Here is a 23,114-nt window from a genome sequence, read left to right on the forward strand (position 1 = left end):
GCCAAGTAGCCGTTTGCTGAACGGTAGAGTTTTGAAAACTTTGATCTGGAGTATTTGGGCCCAGAAGTAGGCTATGGTATCATTTGAGCTAAAGTTTCCTTATTTATGACTCCACTTTCATCTGGGGAGGGGACTGTATTTTGTTTTAAAGGACGGGAGCTTGTGCTTTTTACTGTGCCTCACAACATTAATATTTTCACTCGTAATACAATATGTAATGGCTAAATTTTATTGCTGGCATTTTTGTATGCCTATTGTTCTATGAAATGAATTAGAAGAACTATTTAATTTAAAGCACTGCTTTAATCATGTCCTCAATTTTACTGATTGGGATTTCATTGCCTGCTAATGTACTCTGAGGGGCACATAAAACATCAGAGGGCAGGATTGCTCAACCAGTGATATAACTAATTTATTGAGCTGATGGGTATGTGCAATGGAGAAAGGCTATAAGGGAAAAAAAGAAATTCCAAAATGTCAACAAGTAGGGGGAAATTACAGTAGGAGTTGGCTTCTGCACGCATCAGCTATAGGGAAGATGTTATATAGCTTTCTGTCCATCCTGGTCCTCAGTGAAAACCACCACCATCAAGATGAATGTGGAGAATGCTACTTTTTTTCCTGAAAACAATGAGTAGAGCTTAAAAGCCATATACATTTAAATTGATAACATCATGAATTTCGGACTGTGAACGTAGCCAGGAAGCCATCATTGCTTAAGAGCCATAGACACCATCACTTCCCAAGGTTTTCTCTGAATCTCTTACCATTACATTAGCACTGTCCTTTTAGCAGACAGTGCTAGCTATGGGTGGCACTGTATAGATTTACAGGTCTTACTTATTTTGTGGAACTGAAACATCACAGCATTTGACTGTTAACTTCCATTTTTCATGTTTCCTGCCCCCTGTCTATTCCTATAAACATGACGGTCATAGATTCTACATGTTAAAGTGACATCACATGGCTTTAGTCGTCTTCCTATGTCTAGCTTATTTCATTCAGCTCAATGTACTCTAAATCCATCCATATTCTCATAATTCAGGACTCCCTCTGTTTTGTGACTGAATAATAGCCTCCTTTTCTTTGTGATTTGATAATTGTGTACATGTTGGCGGGGGCTCGGTGTACAGAGCCTTAGTTCCTCTTTTCTGTATCTACTGCAGATGTACCGTGAAGCTTGCATAAAGTCTTGAATTTATAATAGCCCATTTAAACTGATATGTTATTTTCAATCACACATTCCTTTCAATTTTTATGTGTCCTTGGCCCCTAATAGTATGCTGTTAGTGTCACAGTTTATGAGTTTCTTTTTTTAATGTCATCAGTCCTGTCCTACTAACAAATTCCTATAGTTATTAATTGTTTTTAATACTTTTGCCTTTTAAAGTATTATTCCAGCCGTTTTAAGCTAAGAAAATGCTATATAAATATGAACATGCATGCATGCACACACACACATGTAGAGTATTGTGTATGGAATAATGGCAAGGAAAATAGAGGTTGTTCATGTTCAGAAGAGACAATAATTTTTCCTGAATGCTGACAAGGTGCTATTGGCTGAGTCTATGGATTTAGAACCTGTAGGAAGAGTCACCTCTGCTTGGCACTGTGTGAGTTTTCTACTTTTGAGTTTTCACATTGCTAATTGACATCCTTTCGTTTCAACTTGAAGAACTCAACATTTCTTGTCTGATGGGCCAAGTTGTTGTCAACTATATAGTAGCTTTGGTTTGTTCAGAAAATCTCTTTCTCATTTATGAATGACAGCTTTGTGAGTGAGTTATTCTTGGTTTCCAATTGTATCTTTCATTGCTTTAATTTATAATCTCACTCTCTAGGCATACAGTGTCCCTGCAGTGTAGCCTAGTGGGAGTCATGTGGGTTACTTTTCCTGATGCAGAACTCTCTCCATTTAACTTTTGGAAACTTGGCCATCATTTGAAGATTTCTTCAGGTTCCATTTACTTGGTTCTCTGAGCTCATTGATTTTGATGAGAGTTTCCCACCTCAGATCTCGACCACTTTCTGCCATCATCTCTGTACACGGAGAATTATTGTCTCTTCTTTCTTTGCGTTCCCCAGACTGGATGGTTTCAAATAATCTGTTTGCAACTCTCTGACTCTTTTTCCTCTCTTTCAATGGGGACTTCTGTTGAAGCTCTCTTGAGTTTTAAATTTCATGTGTTTTATTATTTAGGTCCAGATTTCTCTCAGTTTTAAAAAAATGGTTGTTGGCCTTGGTGGACTTTTCATTGTGTTTGTATATTGCTCTGCTGACCAGTGTTTAGTTTGCTGTCTGTGTCCACTTGGCACTTGGGTTTCCTTGATATTTCATTGTTTTGCATTCTCTGTCATGCAGTTCATAGACCTCTATTTCTGTAGAGCCAGGCCCTGAAGATTTACTTTCTCCCTTTAGTGGTATCATGCTTCCTTGGCCATCTTCTCTGTGTTCCTTGAAATTATGCATGTGTAGAACCACTGACCTCCCACAGTCTTTACTGTTTGGCTTCCTGAGAAAAAAAAAGACTTCCAGCACTCAGTTCCAGCTAAAGATTTTGAAGTTCTTGTCATCTCTGCACATACCCATTCTATTTCTTTTGGTCTCTCTTCAGGAGAAATTTGAGGATTCTCTCAAAACTGTGGAGCCGAGCTTTGTGCCGTAAGCCTCCATTCTCCCTATGACAATGCCCTGATGTGTTCAAGGCCACCTACTGGCTGTGTACTCTCTTGTGTGCACTGCCTGTGCAGCAGGAAACTCTGCCTGTGACAGGAGCTGTGAGGAGTGCTGCCGGTGCTTAGTGACTAGTTCGAGAAGCCTTAGCTACTTTTGTGTTGCTGTGATAAGACTCCATGACCAAGGCCAGTTATAGAGGAAAGAGTCTAGGAGAGGAGTCCATTCCATTGTGCTTATCTGAATGAGAATGCCCCCCATAGGATCATATATTTCAATGTGTAGTCGCCACAGAATGGCAGTTTGGAAGGATTGAAAGGATTAGGAGGTGTGGCCTTGTTGAAGGAAGTATGTCACACGGTGGAGGAAGGAGTTTTTTTTTTTTTTTTAATTTTAAAAGCCCACTCCAAGTTCAGCCCTTCCACCCCTACTTCCCATCTCCCATCATCCACCTCCCACCCCCTACCCCTCATAGACCAAGATGTAGCTCTCAGCTAGTTCTCCAACACTACACCTGCTCCTCCCTTGATGATAATAGACTAAACCTCTGAAACTGTAAGCAATTCCTCAGTTAAATGCTTTCTTCTATAAGCATTGCCCTGGCCATAATGTCTCTCCACAGGATTAGAACAGTGACTAAAGAACATGGCAGCAGGCAGGCAGGCCTAGCACTGGAGAAGTAGCCAAGAGCTAACAACCTTATCTACAAGCAGAAGGCAGAGAGCTTATTGGGAATAGCATAGGCATTTGAAACCTCAAATGTGGCCCACAGCGATAGACCTCCTCCAAGGCCACACCTTCTAATCCTTCCCAAACAGTTCCACCAACTAGGGACCAAATATTAAAGTGTATGAGCCCATGAGCTCATTTAAACAGGGAAACTACAATGGAAATATCTTATGAGGTTCATGGACAGGGCTCTTGGTGGATTTCGTGAGCTGGTGGCTATGACTTTCTGTTGTTTGTTGAGCTCTACAAGGTTGCTACTGAACACCCAACTTCCTTTCCCCTGCTCCTCGAGGTCCCAGAATACTTAGCTTGGGGTTTGGCCTTTGATGCCTTCTGATGAAGCAAAGGATTCTTCTCATGTTTGCCCAGTGGGAGAAGTCGCATGGAAAGGCTCTCTCCAGGCACAAAGCTGTTTCATCTTGGAGGAAAATGATCTGAGAAAATGCGACTTCCCTTCTTTTCTCCAGTTCATCTATTAGAATATTTTTCTCTCCATTGAGGTTCTAGAACCTTTCAGTTAGATACCAGGATCCATGTGAGAGTATTGTCTTTTGTGGATAGTTGTCACAATTAAAGTTTTTGTGGGACCTTGAAGACAGGAACCTTCTATCCTACAATCTTGTTGATGTCAAGAATTATAACTCTTATTCCAAGCAATTGTTTCTTAACTTCTGAAAAGAATAATTGGAAAGTTATGCTGTTGCATTTTGAGAAGAAACATCTAGAACATTGAAATCTATTCTGAGCTGCACTCCTCATGAATTGGCATGCCTGCATATCTTCTAGTTAGTTTAAAAAGAGAATATTCAGATTTAAGAGGTCTTATTCAGCAGATCTGGTGTAAGGCCTGAGATTATTTTTTAAATCCTAATGGGCTTCCTAAAAGAACATACGGTTCTGAACATTGACTTGCAAGATGCACCGTCCCCTAAATGGTTGCAGTCTTCCCAGGAGCCATAGGGAATTGCACTGATAAAGGGCAGTACAGATAAAGACAGAGCAGAGAGCTGTCTGGGAACTGTGTGCTGAGGTCATGGTGCTTCTGGCTTGGAACGTGAAAGCTACATTGCCTGATTAGCCTATAACCACAATAATGTGCTTATTGGTGCATGCTTGATCTCTGCAACCAAAGTCAAAGTTGACTAAGCTGCTTCTACTAGAAAGATTTCTAGCAATTAGAAACCCTGAGCCCAAGCATACCATGATATCTAAAATGGCCGCCATGAGAGCCTTTGCTCTCAGAATTTTGGCACACTATATACAGTGTTTTAGGCACACTTTTCATGTTTCTATAAATAATATGCTATAACCATTTTAAAAGGAGAATGTTTGCTGAAATTTTGCCACTGAACATCATCCAAGGTAGGAAGGAGCCTTTTCCCTTTCTCCAAGACACCATTTAATGCTGCTCTGGGGAGTGTGGGTGTGGTGGAAATAGCCGTAACTCCTTTCTGGAGGACATTATACAAGTATCAGGTACCTGCCAAACACGGCACCACCACCTCTGAAAAGTCCCTCCCAACTGGGTGTCGGCTCAGTTGTTGAGGAGCATGTCTGAAAGGAGCAGAACCTAGAAAGCCATCTCTTCCAAAACGCCTATTTTAAAAATACCGGCTTCTCTGGATTGTGAAGTATAAAAACAAAATGAGACTGGAAGGCAGGCAGCCTCGCTGGTCTTATTCTTGGGATAATGTCAGTTATGGGGCTAAGGAAGAGGGGCCTCCCTCCAGAAATCAGCACTGGTGGGTCTTTGCAATGGCATCAGCTTCAGCAGTTACATTGGCTGCCTTCCCCAGAGCGCTGGCCAAGAAGTGCTTCCAGCAGGACACGCCCCTGTTGCCGCCTCACTTTCCATCAATTGGAAGCCTGTTGACTCTACCTCTTTAGTCTTTCTTTCTACACAGTTACCTCCTTGCAAGCCTTCATCCTCCTTCCCAAGAGCCTTTGCACAAGTGTGTAAGATGTCTTCTATGACTCCACCTTCCCGCAATGTTAGTCACTGCCGTTTCTTGGCTTTGGACTCCATATTTCTAAAGCTAATCAGTGCCTCATTATGTCTGTCCCATTGTCTTTCCTAGACATTCTTGTTTCCTTCCTCCTATCTGTAAGTTTAATGGAGACTTCAACATGGTGTCTTCTCCTAGCCTTCCTTAAGATGGTTTCACTTTTGCTCCCAGCGATTTTTAACTGCCCAAGTTCTAATGGTTCCAAACATTTGGATATTTTGTTATGTGCACAGCATATTGTCTCCGTCTTTGCCTCTGCTTAATAAACTAACCTGTCTGTAGCCTCACTTGTGTTCTTAAGAAACCAGTGCTACTGTTACTTAAGAATAAAATGGCATTTCCTTTGGAAAATCTTCCTGAAACTCCCTTCTGTCTTCCTGAGGGATCTTCCTCAAACTTCTTATAGAGGACATTTGTGAAACATCTGATTCTTCCTGTCTCTCCTTCCAGGCTACAGGCTCTGCAGTTGGGATGTTTCTAGACACTTCACTCTCTTAGAGAAGGAGCTGGCATATTACCTGTGTGTAAGGAACCACTCGAGTAATGTGTGGTGGGTGAGGCCCAAAGGACGGGCAGAAAGACAAATGAAAGGAATAAATAGAGAGCCTTAGTTGCCTGGATAATAGAAGTCACTTATTGATGATAAATGAAAAGACAGAACTTGACCACATTTAAGTATATACAGATATGCACATATCTACACACAAAGTCCACATGTGCTCCATGGTGCAACTTTGATCTGTGTTCTTCCTTACTAGATGATCATTGGCAGTAGTGAGCCCCCATGACTTGCATCTCTGAGGAGCTATTTTTCTGAGTATGTATGGACCCAGTGCTGCCCTTTTCTTTTATTCCAGAATGATGGAGCTCTGCGGCTCGTGACTAACTCTATGGTGTGGGTTCCAGAAGGGGGAATGCTGAAGATCACCAACCGAATCTTGAAGGCTCAAGCTCCCGGAATCAGAGCCAGTGAGATCATCTACAGGATCACACACGACCACCCCCAGTTCGGTAACGTGTTTCTTCGATGTGCTTTCATGTTTTGCATTCAGAGGGTGGGAGTTGGTCTTGCACCATGCCATGCAGCAAGGCTGTGATTCAAATGATCTGAGCTTTCTAAATTTCACACGCCTCAGCGAAGGACAGAGTGATCATGGCAGCTATCACACTGTACACCCTTATGAGTACTTTATCAGCACAGTGTATATAGCATCTAAGACAGTAATTTGGTTTTTTTTTTTTTTTTTTTTAGGTAATTTTATTTTGTACATGAGATTAGGGAGCAGCTTTCTGATAACCACGTAGATAACACATGTTCTATGAATTTCTCTAGTGCTACTTCATTCCTCTCAGGCCCATCTATAGACCCCCAACTTTTTATTTTAAAATTTTTATTGCATTTATTTATTGTGTTCATGGAAGAGAATATGTGTGTCCGAGAGAGCACAAATGTGCCCATGTATGTCTACTATACTGCCAGAGGACAACTTATGGGAGGTAGTTTTCTCTCTATGGGAGTTAGTTTCTGCCATGTGAACCCCAGGGTCAAACTCAGGTGATCAGACTGTCCTACTCAGTAGCAGGCTTCTCCACCTCCTGAGCCACGTTACCATCCCAGGCTCTTAATAAGGGATAACAAGAAATGACACAGAAATATCCTTTACTAGTCACCATTGTCACTTTTCCAAGAAAGATAGTACATGTTGCAACCCAAGATATTTCCTGTTGACGTCAGCTGGAGATGCTGACAAGAGTTACATTGAGGTATTGCTCATAAGTGACTCCCCCAAAATAAAGTCTGTAGGTCCCAGCAACAGAAGCAGTCTTTGCACTTGCACAGATGTGGGGGGAAGGTGTCATGTGTCCACCCTATGGCTCACTCTTCTTGAGCCTGGCCCTTGAGACTAGGCCAGCAGTCAGAGCCTCATAAATCTCCCTAGCTCCACCCATACAGCACCGGGGTTACAGTATGCACAAGACCATGCCTAGCATGTTACCATGGGTGCTGGCATTGAACTTAGTAGTCTGCATGCTTGTGTAGCAAAGCCACCTCCCCAGCTCTTGACCAATACTTTTGGAGAGAGCTGTTCTGTTGGGATATTTGTGGACTCTTGCTTGCTTTGGGGGTCATTTGGTGATTTACTTGTTTGGGAGTTAAAGTCTGATTTTTCTGCTTTTGTTTTATTGTATTGGAGCTATAAGATGTCACTTTTTTTTACTATGGTCACGTTAACTTCAATCCCTCGATTAAGGCGATAGCTGCCAGATTTCTCCAGTTATTTTTTTTTTCTCCTTGACGTAATTAGTTAAGTGTCCTGTTCTGAGGGCCCTTGAACTGCTGAGTTTGAGCGAGGTGACTCCTAAGCCCTTTCATCTCTAAAGCCTCTGACTCTTGTGATGTATTAAGTTCCCTTACTTTACCTCGATTATTAAAGGCCAGAAATTAAGCTCCCAGATTCCATAGAAACAGCTCAGCGTTTCATTAAATACGGAACAGAACAAGGCTGAATTAAACGGTTTTTAAGCAGATGAAAGTTCGGCATTTCAGCATAATGAATGCTTTATTGGGACCCTTTTCTGTCATAACTCTCTTGGCTTCTCACGAACCTAATCTCTGGGTGTCCATTTCTCCTTACTAACAATAATCAAATCATGTTACCCTGGAGAACCAATGACGGGTGAGAAAGGTAGTGGGAGCTTGGCACCCACAGAGCACAGATCTACTTACCTCCCTGTGTCCCACTGTGATGCACTTACGGCCCTCGCCTCATGGCTTCTGGTTGCACTGAGTTCCCCCATTGCTTTAGAACAGAGGTTCTCAGTCTGTGAGTCATGACCCCTTGGGCAAACATGTAGCTCCAAAAATATTTACATTATGATGCATAACAGCAGCAAAATTATAGTTATGGACTAGCAAAGAAAACAATTTTATGGTTGTGGGTCAGCAGACCATGAGGAATTGTATTAAAGGGTTGCAGCATTAAGAAGGTTGAGAACCACTGTTCTGGAACCTTCCATGAGGCTTTAAACTCTTTGTGAAGAAACGACATTGGAGTGCAACTGAGCACCAATCGCTTTGACAGTCTGAGTATAAAGGGCCTAAATACAGCCAGGCACGATGGTTGCTTATACCTGCGTCTCCAGCACTTGCGAGGCTGAAGCAGGAGAATTGCCGCTATTTTAAGATCCAGGCTAGCTTGGATTACCAAGTGACACAGAAACTCAAAGGAAAAATAAAATCCTAAGTTCAACCATTTTCAGATTCACTATTATTTTCAAATATAATCAACCAGTTGATTGACACATGCGTCCTTAGTGCCACGGTAGGCTTAGAAGCAGCTTGTCGCAGTACCTTGAGCATCATTTGAGAGAGATTCTCACTTAGTCAAAAATCTCTGTGACTCTGAATTATTCATCATCCTATAGGAAAGTATTAATAAAAATAGCCTCAATCCTAACATAATTCATAGAGATTAAAATGAGATTTTAATTCTAATAACAGTAATTGTTTCTCTTCAAAAGTCTTCATTAAACATAACCTTACATATACAACAAATCCTGGGCAGAAGTGACTATGGTTTTCTTTCTTCTTTTTCTTCTTCTTCTTCTTCTTCTTCTTCTTCTTCTTCTTCTTCTTCTTCTTCTTCTTCTTCTTCTTCTTCTTCTTTGGGTTTTGGCTTTTTGAGACAGGGTTTCTCTGTGTAGCCTTGTCTGTCCTGAACTCACTTTGTCAACCAGGCTATCCTCACACTCACATTGACCTGCCTGCCTCCACCTCCTGCGTGCTGGGATTAAAGGCGTGTGCCACCATGCATGGCTGTTACTTTGTTTTTCAAGCCTAGTGTTTTACATAAGAAATGTGACTACTTCCCTTTTTGGTAGAATCAGGGTGAAGGCAGTGGTGAGAAACTACAGCAAATACTAGCCTCTCTCCTCTTCATGGGTATGGCACCATGTCCTCGTGATTTCTCCTGGTCTTCTTAGGCAATTGTTCCAAGGCAGCCTTATTCTATCCGGTGATGAGCTCTCCATAGTCAGGGCACCCGGCCTGTCCTTCTGTACTGTGTCCATCAGTGGCAGCCACCCTGCCTACACACTGGTCTTCCACTCCCTCCTCTCTTGTCTCCACAGCTGTGATTGGCAGCTTGCAATGCTTGTCTCCCCAGTGTCTGCTTCTTTCTTTGCAGACCTTGGTCTTCACCTCAATGCTACATTTTTGTACTAACCTCCTAATTGGTTAAACTGCCTGTATAAACATTAACCATTGCTGTCCTTGGTAACAGAATAAACTCTGGCCTCCTTAACAGTATTTTCAAGCCTTATAGACCATCTGTATTTCAGTCAACAGTTCTGTGTTCCAAGCTCGCGCACACCACTCACCTGCAGACGCTCTCCCTCCCAGCGGCTCCCAGTTGCTTTTAGTGCTGATCTGCAGCATTAGTGAGAGAACCTGCATCTGGCCTATCTTTCCATCCTCTCTTCCTTCACACCTATTGTAGATGGTAACTAATAGGTAGTCTAAGACTACTAAGTTGAAACTGTTGGGGCTTCCCAATATCCTACAATACCTGTAAACCTGGATCATAAGGAAAGGGTTTTGTTTTGTTTTGTTTTGTTTTGTTTTTTTTAGTTGAAAAAGTATTTATTTCATTAGGCGTTGTCAGGGAAACTGGGCTTGGCTCCTCTGTTATGAAGCAGATAAGCTGAGAAGCCAGGTGTGGGATCATTTCTGCACCACTCTTTGTTTTCGTTGTGGTAATTTTCCTTCAGAGTATTTCGCAACTGTCACTCATGAGCAGGGCTGATCTCGGAAAGCCATATCTTGTTCGCAGCATCTTACGATGTGAGTTTTCACTAGGAGGGCTTCGCGGTAGAATTGTTTGCGTAGGAGCAGCTGACAAGTGACAGGAGAGCCAGGGTGAGGCCATCCCCCGTGGCGCTAGGAAGAAGAGTGGTAGCGGTGGTCTCCTGTCCTGTTTCAGGTATTCACTGTTCTCCAGCTTAACTCGAGCTTAGTGCATATAAATATTAGAACGGCGTTTACTGTGAGTAAGAGGGCACATTTCTCTGGAGTAATGAAAATAATGCTATCAGTTTTGAAAAAAGAAATGTGCTGTCAGTTATCTACTCTTCCTAGTGTATTAAGATTGGGCATCTGCCTACACAGCATTGTAAAAATAGAAAATTTGTCTCTCTCTGCCCCCTCTCCCCTCACTCTCCTTTCTCTCTGTGCCTGTCTCTGTGCCCCCTCTCTCTGTCTCTCTCTCTCTCTGTCTCTCTCTCTCTCTCTCTCTCTCTCTCTGTCTCTCCCTCCCTCCTCGCTCCTCTCTCCTTCCCTCCCTCCCTCCCTCCTTCCCTCCCTCCCTCCTTCCCTCCCTCCCCCCCCTCTCTCTCTCACACACACTCACTGCTACGTCCCTCTTACGATCAAAATGTCAGCTTGTTTGGGATTTACCGTTAGGTACAGAACACACCCTGCTTTCAGAAGTTCATCCACTTTTCTGTGTGCTGTCCACTCGAAGGCATATTCTTATGAAATTTTAATTGTTTCTGTAGCACTTGTGTATTTGTGGTATCACCTTAGGATGATAGTAGCTTAGGGTGAGGCATAAGCATTAAGAATGGGTGGATGGTGTTTGCATTTAGACTCCCTTTCTTCTGTTCAGAGAAAATGTATCAAATGAGGGGGCAGAAAATGCTAAGTTCTTTAATAAGAAAGATACTGACATATGTACAGAAACCGGTAAGGATTGGTAACAGAGCTCCATAGGCAAGACTACGAATTTTCCATTCAAATCCTTGCTTAGCTTCTGGCCTCTGGCAGGTCCCGGAGCTTCTCTGAAGCTAAAGACATTTATAAGGAAGCCAGTGACGTCATTCGCATGGACACATAGAAGGGACAGTGGGAGTAACCAGCCTCCTCTCTACGTGCCTCTAGGCTTTGTGTCCAATAGGTTGAGCATCTCTTAGCAAACACGTTTGAGACCAGAATTCTTTCAGATACGAATTTATTTTTAAATTTTGAGAATTTGCAAAATAAGTGATGAGTTATCTTCGAGATGAGACTCAAATCTAAGTTCATAGTCAATTAATTATAATTCATGCACATTTTATATATAATATAGCCTGAAAGAGACTTTCTACAGTATTCAAAGTGTTCCCCAGAATTTGAATAAGGCCTGTTATGTGAGCTCTATCCAGTATGGGATTTTTCTATACAGTGTCATGTTGGCACTCAAAATGGTTGGGATCTCGGGTCCTTTGGATTGTGGGCTTTTAGATTAGGGACGTTCAGCCTGTTGTCGTTTTTTACTTTACACGTGAACAATGAATGGAGCCTTAGGAGTGTGAGCACGCTCGTGTGTCTCGGATAGGCAGAGCTGGGTTTGAACGGCCACCCCAGGAACAGTCTTCTATATGTCTCCTAGTGTCAGCTGATATTATCTGCACTGGACAGAGTCCTCTCAGGGATAGCCCCCCCTGAGCTCACTCTCTGTTGTGTTTACAGCCTAAAACTGCTATTCCGAATACACCTTGAATTACGGAGAAAGTTCCATATAGAAATGAATCCAGCCAGTGCCTAGAATGTGTCTGCTCACAGCATCGACTGCATTTAAGACTCTTTATGTAATTTTAATAGATACCAGTCAGCAGCTTTATGCTTGAATTGCCCTTAAATGACTATTGGAGATGGGGAAATCTGTGTCTAAAGGGGTATTAAATGGTATCTATTGAGTTGTGTTAGTGTTACTTTTGCCTTAAAGATGTGTGTGTGTGTGTGTGTGTGTGTGTGTGTGTATGTGTGTGTGTGTATGTGTGTATGTGTGTGTGTGTGTGTGTGTGTATGTGTGTGTGTGTATGTGTGTGTGTGTATGTGTGTGTGTGTGTATGTGTGTGTGTGTATGTGTGTGTGTGTATGTGTGTGTGTATGTGTGTGTGTGTGTGTGTGTGTGTATGTGTGTATGTGTGTGTGTGTATGTGTGTGTGTGTGTGTGTATACATACATACATATATATTCATTTTGTAAAGAGGGAGTGGTGGGAAGGAAGGCGACATCCAGCTTGCTTTCCGCAGAGATCTAACAGTATGGCTGTGCTCTCCCAGGGGAGGTGGTCCTGCTGATGCATCTGCCTGCAGACAGTCCTGGCAGCCCTGCCGAGGAAGGGCAGCACCTGCCTGACGGGAGGATGGCCACCCCGACCAGCACCTTCACCCAGCAGGACATCGATGAGGGCGTAGTGTGGTACAAACACTCAGGAGCCCCAGCTCAGAGCGACTCCTTCCACTTCCAGGTGCCCTCTGCGTCCTGACCACCCTTACTCGCAGGCCATGTGGGCCATCTTACTCAATCGCCTGTCTAGGGGGGAGGGAAGTGTAATTGATAAGACTGAGAAGTTTGCAAATGTGTTTATTGGGTGAAGAAGAAATAAGTACTAGCTCGGGGTCTGTTATCATCTTGTATTAAATTGATGGTAGACTAGACCATAGGGGAACGGCAGAAGCTAAAGGAGACAGTAGCAGGCTCAGTCTGACTATTGTGACTATCAGCCAAGTCGTAGCAAAAAGTAAACAAGATTGTTAAACCATCTGGCATAGTTTAAATGTTCTTAAAGGAAATCAAGGTAGTGGAAACTGTTAAGAACTGTTGCGTAGAAAATCACTTTTGAATACCTATAGGAAGCATACAGAATTATTGTTGTTGTTATTGAGTGGGAAAAGACAAAACTAAGTGGACCAAATGTTTGGCTCAGGAAAAGTCAGGAGGAGTGAAAGGAGGCGCTGGTTAATTTTGAAACACCAGGAGTGACAAATGAGTGCAAAGGCTGATTCTTTGAAAAGAACAGTGGCATGGGACAAACCTCTGGCAAGGAGGATTTAGAAATAAAACTTAAATAGAAATGCCAGGAAGTAAGGAACGGTGAGTGAGAAACCCTTTAAGCAGAGGACAGAATTGTATAAGATGCCAGGAAATAGTTTTGTTTGTGGTGATCAGCTAACACCATGTCCCCTTCAAGTTACAGGCTTTTGTCTAAGAATGCACTCCACTCCTAATGCCTGGCACGTGTGTGTTTTCGCTGCCTGACTAATTTATATTGCATCAATCATGTGATTTTTTTTCCCAAAGAGTGGATTGATAGAAATCAGGAAACTATTAAGATGAGGTTATTCTCCACACACCGAATGTCTGAAAACAGCAAATGCTCTGTACCCTGGGCACCACTTAACTTCTCCATTTCAGCACGTGGGACCTAGGCGGTCCTCAGAGAGAGAGTCAGGATTGAGGCAAAGACCTCAATCAAAAGAAGTCACCTCAGCAAACCAGAACCCACAGATCTGCTTTCCCCTTCACAGCGTGTTGGCGCTGTGGAGTCTCTCCCTGGAAGGGAGTTCCAAACGCCTGCTTAAAGTGACATCAGATTGCTTTGCAACTTGGTTACTGAGTGAAAGAAAATAATGAAACATAAGCTGGAAGGAACAGATTTAGGGAAAGGGCGTGGGGGAGCCATGCCTAAGGCAGACATGGTGGCGCACACCTATACCTTCCAGCACCAAAGATCAGGAATTGAAGCGCCCCAGCTCCAGAGCAAGTTCAACACCGGCCTGAATATGTGAGATCCAGTCTCAACCCAAACAAACCTGCTCACTAGATTTATGACCCACGACTGAACATCATTACATAGAAAGTGGGTCCCTGTAGCGTCTTCACACATCTTACATAAAACACGATAGAACTCCTGCTTGAAATAGCTTTCAAAGTGTCTGTGATATTCTTTAGAAATATCTTCAAGAGTGACAGAGTATCCTTTTGGGGACGCTGGTTTACACTGTAACAAATTAGCTCAGTGTTATCCAACCTGTGGTGTGTTAGGTCAAAGAGTAGTGACTATTCCTGACTGAGAAGACTAATTATGAGGTGGTAAACTTGGCTTTTTAAAAAAATAACTCCCTATGGAAGCATTCAGAGCGAGGGAGGGAGGGAGGGAGGGAGGGGGGGGAGGGAGATTGACTTTGAACAGAGACAGCATCTTATTCTGAGTGTGAAACCACTCTGAGATGCTGTTCCCCTAGATGTAAAAGTGTTGCTGTCTGTTTTAAAGTTTTATTACTTTGTAGCCATACCCCATATTTTGATTTGAAACACACAGACACTTTATCCATGTGCTAAAATAAATGGTGAGTAACTTTTCCCATTTATCTTCTGAGTGTCCCTGGAAGATTTTAAGCCAAAAGGATTCTGTCATAATGTTTTTCTCTTCCCTTTTTCCCCATTTAAAGCAGGAAATGTAATATAATGAGCTGCATAGATTTAATTCCAGTTTAATGCTGATTTGCTGTCATGAGCCATCAATGCAGCCCATCTGCTACTTTGCATGTATGATGGGATTTATGTAAGGCAAGTGGCATTTTTACATAGAGACCGTCTAGTGAGAACGCATGCGCCCACGCAGTCCTTTCTTAGTGTAAGAAAATAACTGTCTTCAGATCCCATTGACACAGTCTCAGAGGATATGGTCTAGAAAAGACCATCATATTTCAGTCTCAATGTCTTTGCTGGGAAGCTAGTCTGACTCATTGGCTCTGTTGATAATATCCAGTGTTAACAACCAGACCAATGCTTTTTTTTTTTCCTTAAAACGATAGAAGTACCTCCCTCAGCTCTTAGTTTCCTAAGTCTACCAAGGTCCTCTTGGCCAATGGCAATATTATAAACCCACCTGTCTATCTATTGTTACAACTTGGTCTTTTTTTTTTTTTTTAATTTTCAACTTCCTGGGTACAAAGTAGAATAACAGTATTGCTTTGTGGGAAATTGGAAGATCACCTTTGAAAACCAGCTAATGAGCCCTGGAGTCCACATGAGAACATCAGTAAAGGGTAACTCTGGCCATTGGTATCACTTACAGCAATGACATCCTGAAACTTCACTGCAGCCATCTGATGAAGGCTGAGGAGACAGTTTTCTGCTGGGTGCAGTGTACAGCACCCCACCTTCTGTCACACAACGAACTCATCCCTGTAGCCACACAAGGCTCTGTAGTTCTTGACAAGCCTAAGTAAACAGCGGAGATGAGAGACTTGAGGGCGTGGCTCAGTGGTACTGAGAGGGAGCTAGAAAAACTGGTGGAGAGAAGCACAGGTGTGGGGGCCTGTTTCTTCCAGAGCCTCACGAGTTAGCTATCACCCCGCCTCAGCTTCCCCAGTGCTAGGGTGACAGGCATGCATCACTGTCCTCAACACATTTTCAATATTATGGGGGAAAAAAGGTGATTTTGTGACCGCTGCCCTAACTCTAAACGTTACTAATGTATAGTGATTAGGTAGCCACATTTGATTAACTGTCCAGGTGTTAGTATCTACGTTTGGTAAAGATGGAAGGAATGGAGTAAAACAATCATGTTATAGAAGCATAGTAAATCCGTTCTATAGCCATAAAAATGATCCACTTTCAAGAATGTTAACTACTATAGCAAAATATCATATCATTAGGTGAAACAAAAAGAATTTCAAGTATGTGTGAATTTAGAGACAACATAGAAAAAGATTAATCTTCCATGCTTCAGTGTGTTAATAATCACTCCATGTAATAAAGTTCTGTGTTTTCTTTCTTATTTATACTCTCGTGGATTTTTAAGAACTGCTTAAAATGGTTGTGCACCTTTTTTATAATGAGTAAATGATTTGCAATAAAATATAAGGAATAGGATATGAATTGATTTGGCGCATATAGAATTCAAAGGCAGATGGTTTGGCGGGGAGGTTAAGGGCAAGCATGTTCTGCCCGGTAGGAGAAAGAAACTCACCGTGATGTTTCTGCTTCTCAGGTGTCTAGTGCCACTGATGCCCAGGCCCACCTGGAAAGTCACCTGTTCAACATTGCAATCTTACCTCAGGCGCCTGAGGCTCCTGAACTCTCCCTGGGGACATCTCTCCATATGACCGTGAGTAAAATGGGAGGGGCCAGTGCTTCCCTCTTGAGGGAAGAGTGAGCTGGTGCCCTGGTATGGGATGTGGTAAATGCTCAGCCATAACCCAGACCCTGGAGCCAGCAAGAACCGCTCTGGGAAAGCATTTCTCACTAGCTTGCAAAAGGAACTTAGAGTGCCCCCGCCCCCAGGGGACAAATGGAGATTATATTGAATCTATCTTGACCTTGACCACCCATTGCCCCTTCCCGTTCTACAGCACTCAGTGCAGTTACAATGTCTCTCCCTGAGTGCTTGAAAGAAACTTCCTGTGTTGTAATACACCTCTAGGGTATAATTATTCTGCCTGCTATAGCGCCACCTAGCTGGAGAAACTGTCCCTTGTGTGTGAAAGTCCTACAAGAGGTTGACTTTCTAGTGTAAGAGCTTCCTGGAGAGTCCAGGAAGATGGGTTAACCATTAACTACCCAAGTGACTATTGGGACAAGGAAGGTAGGTGGAGTGGAAGAGAGATGGCCAAAGGCTTTCAGAGCACATGGAAGACCCAGAGGCGAGAAAGCTGATGATTGCTGAGAAACGGCAGATAGCCTAATCCCCTGGAGACACGAGGAAAGTACAGTGGGGATGTGGAGACCTTACACTGAGTCCCAGAAGGCCTTGTGTGCTCTGTGGAAATGAACGTGGCCCATGGAAAGAGCTAACACACACATCTACCCCAAGGCCCATGGGATGCATGCAGCTGAGAGGAGCTTTAAATACAGCCCCAAAACAAAATTCTTGTAAAACATTGAGATTTTCTTTGCAGTATTCTAATGGCTTGATGGCATAATTCTTTTTTATATAATCTCTTTATTTATTAATTCATTCATATTACATCTCAATTGTTATCCCATCCCTTCTATCCTCCTATTCCTCCCTCCCTCCCACTTTCACCTTATTCCCCTCCCCTATGACTGTGACTGGGGGCCCTCCTCCCCCTGTATATGATCATAGGGTATAAAGTCTCTTCTTGGTAGCCTGCTATCCTTCCTCTGAGTGCCACCAGGCCTCCCCATCAAGGGGACGTGGTCAAATATGGGGCACCAGAGTTCATGTGAAAGTCAGTCCCCACTCTTCAGTGGAGAATATCCTGTCCATTGGCTAGATCTGGGTAGGAGTTTGATGTTTACTGCACGTACTGTCCTTGGTTGGTGCTGGCATAATTCTTGAGCATAAATAGTGTAGATGTCAACATTATATTGCAGGGCTAAAGGCAGGATGCGCATGAAGGAAGGTTCACCCAGATTGGCCTATTCAGCTCAGTTCAGACAAGTAGGAAGCACAAAGCACACTGTAACCCTGTGTCTAGTGTAGTTGGAGTGCCAGACTGCTCTTTCAGACAGAGCCATGAGCGTGCAGACCCCTGTAAATTAATTATTATGGGTCCATGTGTTAGTTAGCACCCATGTAATTACACTTCGGGATAGGATATCAGCGTAGAGCCACAACAAAGAGGACAGTGATGGTTTCAGAAATTATAGGGCTGGGGAATGACAGAGACATAAAGGGGGAAGCAGAAAGTTTTTAATGAATAGCTGGTATTGGCATTTCCAGCATAAACTGTAATTTAAAGAAATCATAATTCAGCAGCATTGTAAAGTCTATAATTCATCATTCTGACTGGAGGAACTTGGATCAGAATTTTCCCTAAACTGTAAAGAAAAATGTGCATACACAGTTCTTGCCAAATGCAAAGCACTGTTATTTTGAGTTTGGAAGGGGGGAAACGGGCCAGGAGCCATGGAGGTGGTACCGTTTGCTTTGCCATGGTCTTCTAGAGGTACTTCGTCTTGCCTCAGCTTTCATTTCTGGCTGCGCTTTTGTGGATAAGATTAGTCTACTTGGACCTAGGATCTCTCAGAAGTCAGTTTACTGTAAAGTGTGATGTAGCTTATATGACTTAAAGCATACAGAGTTGGTGTCTCTTTTGACATTAATTAGGGCTGTTCCTGTGGAGCGTACTAGTCACATGTGACAGAAATACAGCCCAGTTCAGTGATTGGAGCTCATATAAACACGTAAGCTTTGTGCATACTTGGTAAACTATGAAGACATGTGTTAAACAGAGATGAGATATTTTTGCATATTCCGTTACAAACAGCTCATAGACGTGTTTGTAAAGAGCCTGCCTCTCACCCTGCACTTATCTGTTCACTATCTCTTCTGCGTGCCTACGACAAGTGCTGAATAAGACACTGGAGGTTCAGTGACCTTAAAACACAGTTTCTAGTTCAAGGATTGCTGCGTCTAGAAGGAGCCAGGCAGCTAAATAGACAGAGGAACCAGACTGTGATGGCTGCCGCAGCAGAGCACCCACTCAGGAGAAAGGAGGAGGTTGCCTTGTGCGGTGAAGCACGGGACTATGACAAGGGCTTCCTTTAGGAGAGGGGCTGAGCTGTTGAGTATAATTATTTCTACATCAGGGTTCTCAAGGTCTCAGACTTAAGTATGTGTTGGCGTCACCTGGAGAGTTATTAAAATACATTAGAGCTCACTCTTTGAGTTTTCTAAGTCTGTAAGCCTGGTTGTAGAGTCAAGGATCTGCATTTCCAGGTGATCCTTCGCAGTAGCCAAGAGCTGGGAGTAACCTCCATGTCCATCAATAGATAAACAGATAAAGAAAATATGATGTGATGTGTGTGTCTGTGCAAGTGCACACCGTACACAATGACATAATGACATAGCAATATAATAGAAAGCAGCCCTGTCATAAAGTACAACCTGGATTAACCTCCAAAAGCATGTGAGGTGAAATAAGCCAAGAACAAAATAAACCTGGAAGATATGGTTCCCCTGTACAGCAATGTGGAGAAGTCAAATCCTTAGGAAAGGCAAAGTGGTTTCCGGGGCCCAGAAGGGAGTAGAGGAAGAGATGAAGGAGAAGAAGCTGCTTAGCCGGAATGAGTTTAGGTGGTTTTAAGGGGGCAGAGTTCTCGGGCTCCTTTGTAGAGCAGCAGGCATTATAGTTAGCAATACTCTACACTTAGAGATGGTTGTGATGATTAAAAAGCTAAAAGGCAATTAGAGATCAAGAGATTTATAAACACAGCCAATTAGGATAGAGGACGATCCTGCTTCTAAGAATACAGCTGTGCCTTTCATGGAAGTCAGGAACACAAGGAGGTATGGTGGCCTCACTTGGGGATGAGTTTACACAAGGCAACCGGGACATCCAGTAGGGCCAAGATCACTGTGAGGACCTGGCTTCTGCACTGCATGCCGTGGAAAGACGAGGAAGAAGACTCAATGTCCTTTGGCTGAAACAGCTAGCAGGCACGGGGAGAGCAGTGTGAGGCCACTATGGGAGAGGCTGGCTGTCAGCAGAGCAGGGACATCGGGGGAGAGAAGGATTTGGGTTCTAGATGTAGTCAGAGGAGATGTGAGTGTGATGAAAACTATTATTCTTAATCTTTGGCCAGATGTGATAACAAAGATGTCTTCTGTAATGATTTCCACAAAGTTTATTCTCTCGCTTTCTAATGTGTTTAATTGATGAATATTGAGTCTCTCCCCCCCCCCAAATTAAAATTGATTACTTTGGTACATTACAGCCTCAGTACTGCTTTGGAAAATTAAGTCCTCTATACATAATATCTATTTTTGATTAGTAAAGGCATGGGATCTTTAAGTTCCAAAATAGAATGTCTTGGCTAGAACCTGTTTCCCTTTTCAGGAGTCCTATGTCCATAACAATTATGGTCTTATCACTTTATTGTTTAGAAGCATATGAATTTTCAGAAGTATTCCATGGCACTTTGGGAGTAGTGGTTCTGACATCAGAAAGGTGCTGATGAACAGAGCATTGAAGTTGCACTGCTTTTGTCCATGTATCCATACCCACATGGATGGTCTAGAAACATCTTTTGCGAGGCATGCATTTTTAATTTGTTGTCCTTACTTGTTTTATGTTAGCAGAGCAGGGTGGGGGAAGACCAGCTGCTGTTTGAAATTTTAATTTTCTTGCTCGTTACATTCCAGACCTGTGCAAGTGCCTGAAATATGACTTTTTTTTTCCCTGTAGGGGATTGTCCTAACCTGCAGGTGCTGCCTCTCCCTGGGACAGCTATGCCTTTGGGACAATTACAGAGCAACTGCAGCCCTCAGCTTTTTATGGTTAAAAATAAGAATACCACACCCTCTGATGAGCAGGAGTGAGCCCCACTTAATCCTCTTCGAAATGGGGAAATTCCTCCTGAACTGAGCAGGACGTTAAAGATAGGAGAGTCTGTGAAGCTCTACCCTACCTTCAGGGTCAGTTGGGAAGCGCCTGCAGTGGACAGGCTACTTTGTTCTGTTCTCAAACAGCACCTGTGACCCAAGCACAGGCCTCAGGCTCACACTAGTGTTCCCTTTATTTCTTGATACACTGTGGTTTTGTGTCAGCTGCCCTCAACCCCACTGTCATGCAGGAGATGGGAGTCTGACCTTTGCCTTTTGGGCTTTTGAGCATCGCTGTTCTTAGGTGTGGATCTGAGGGGGTGGATGGATGGTGGGAACTGCAGCCTCTCTGTCCAGTTAATATTGCTCCCCTTGTTCATTGAAAGGCAGAAGCGAATGGTGCTGTTTAATTCCTCTGAATAGTGCAATAGAAGCAAAGATAACAGAGGCGATTTTCATGTGCTTTAATAAGCAAATGTTTCTGAATGCAAGCAGCTAAGCTAGGCACCTTTGGTATCAGAGCTGGCCTCATCTTTAGCCCTCTGAAGCCCAAATGCCCAACAGTTCCCTTTAGTAAGGCTTGGGGTACAAGAACTCTCTGAAGAACCCAACGGAGGCTAAGACTTCAACCTTGCCCTTCCCATGACATGCTAGAGTCACCCTTAGCCCGTGGAGTTAGAGGAGCAGAGCTGCAGTGAGCCAGCTGTGGAGGTGATGCCTTATTTCCCAAAGGTGTTCTACTACAGGTTCCATCTGGAGAAGCTGTAATCATAAGGGGACCCCAATGGCAAGCTCTGACTCACACTTGAGGACTGTAGAGGAGGGAGGAATCAGAGTGTGAGGGAGTTTGCTCAAGCCTGGATCACCTGAAAGGCTTCTGGGCTGGCCACATTCATAGTGTGAAAGACCAGATCCTTCGTTTAAACTTTGGAGATGATCTTGACAAGTGAGACTAATTTAAAAGCCCAGAGCAAATTTGCTTTTGCTTTCTTAATAAGATTTGGTTTTGCCTCTGGCTCTTGTGACCATCTGCCTCTGTGTTTTCCTTCTTCTTCTTCTTCTTCTTCTTCTTCTTCTTCTTCTTCTTCTTCTTCTTCTTCTTCTTCTTCTTCTTCTTGTGTCCTCCATTTTGTCTAGGCTCGAGAAGATGGCCCGACTGTCGTTCAGCCTCATGCCTTATCCTTTGTGAAGTCAGAGAGTCCCAGTGGGAAAATTATATACAATATCACCCTACCTCTGCATCCAAATCAAGGTAAGATATTCAGTGAAGTCACTTTTGAGTGATGCGCTTGCTTTGTGATTCTGGACCAGTCTGAATAACTCTGGGCTTCAGCCTGATTCTTTTACGCAGCGATATTTGTGGAGGAACTGATATTCATGCCCTGTGCTTGTGTCCTCTGGTTTAAAAATAATAATAAAAGAGGAAGTGGGTGTATATTGGCTTGGGCTCTGACAGAGCTATACCAGAGATACAGTAACCCTCTCCAGCACTTGCAGAACTACACATGCAGGCATTGTTTGGAAAAGGGCTCTGAAGAGGTTTGGACAGATAAACAGATAAAAATGAACAAATGCTTCTGACTGGAGCTTCCGTCACAGGCTCAAGGGGAGGAGCCACACATATACTCAGTGCCTTCTCCAACTGGGGAAGTGCCTCTTCCCATAGGAAGAAATGAAAATATGTAACTACAGGCGGAGGCCAGGTGGCACCTGCCATCAATCGCCGGCCTCTAGTTCTTGCACTGCTGGGCTTAACTCATAAGCTTGTGCCCACAAGAGGTCATAGGAAGACCAGCTTCTGTAGGGGCAACTCTCTCTTGGCTGTGCAACTGCCTTTCCCTCAAGCAGGAAGCCTTTCTCATTATCACAACCCCAAGAAGAAAAAGAGTGTAATAGTGCAACTCCATTGCCCTTTGATAAAAGCTAAGGAAATGAAAAGGCATTAAATTGTATCTAGAGATTTTCCCTCTGGTGTGAGTTTTCAGGCTGGTCTAGGCAGCTTCCTGAAGAATGACCGCCCATATCAGAAGGTGAGTTAGTTCAACACCGAGACCCTCGTGTGCCTTCTTCTGAACACTAAATAAGACAGAAGAGATGAACACAGCATAACCTGCAAAGTTTCTGAGCTGCAGGTCAACCTGTAGCCATTAGAGCACTGCTCATCAACTGAGTGGTATAAGCACCTAGGTCTGCCTTAGAATAGTCAGGACCCATGGTTTTGTTGCTGGGATCATCACAGAAATGGGGAGAGTGTCTGAAATTAAAAGGAAATCCAGAAAAACATTTCTTTGACACCTCATCGGAAGATCATGTTGAGCCCATGTCTTAGACACCTCTTGACCTTTGTATTGAAACTCAGTTGGAAGTTTCATAGTGGTAATAGTATGTTGTTGACTTATGGAAGATCATGTGCACTGAACTACATTAGTAGCAAAGATTTGAACCCTACCATGCATGGTTTATGTTCCCTGAATCACAGTGAAGACTCTGCTCTGGGTCTCTCTCTCCCTCTCTCTCTCTCTCTCTCTCTCTCTCTCTCTCTCTCTCTCTCTTTCTCTCTCTTTCTCTCCTCCTCCTCCTCCC

General features: G+C 43.3%; 1 protein-coding gene across 2 annotated transcripts in view; it reads left to right on the plus strand.

Moving 5' to 3' along the window:
• Positions 1-23,114, plus strand: part of FRAS1 (Fraser extracellular matrix complex subunit 1) — a 408,415-nt gene that overhangs the window by 280,312 nt on the left and 104,989 nt on the right. For both annotated transcript variants that reach the window (XM_084760406.1, XM_084760407.1), the window contains 4 exons: positions 6,267-6,420; positions 12,514-12,701; positions 16,233-16,349; positions 21,669-21,783. In XM_084760406.1, coding sequence (XP_084616532.1) covers positions 6,267-6,420; positions 12,514-12,701; positions 16,233-16,349; positions 21,669-21,783 — 574 coding nt within the window. The remainder of the gene's footprint in view (positions 1-6,266; positions 6,421-12,513; positions 12,702-16,232; positions 16,350-21,668; positions 21,784-23,114) is intronic.

Source organism: Acomys minous, assembly GCF_964271855.1.
Source record: "Acomys minous genome assembly, chromosome: 15".
Lineage (NCBI taxonomy): Eukaryota > Metazoa > Chordata > Mammalia > Rodentia > Muridae > Acomys > Acomys minous.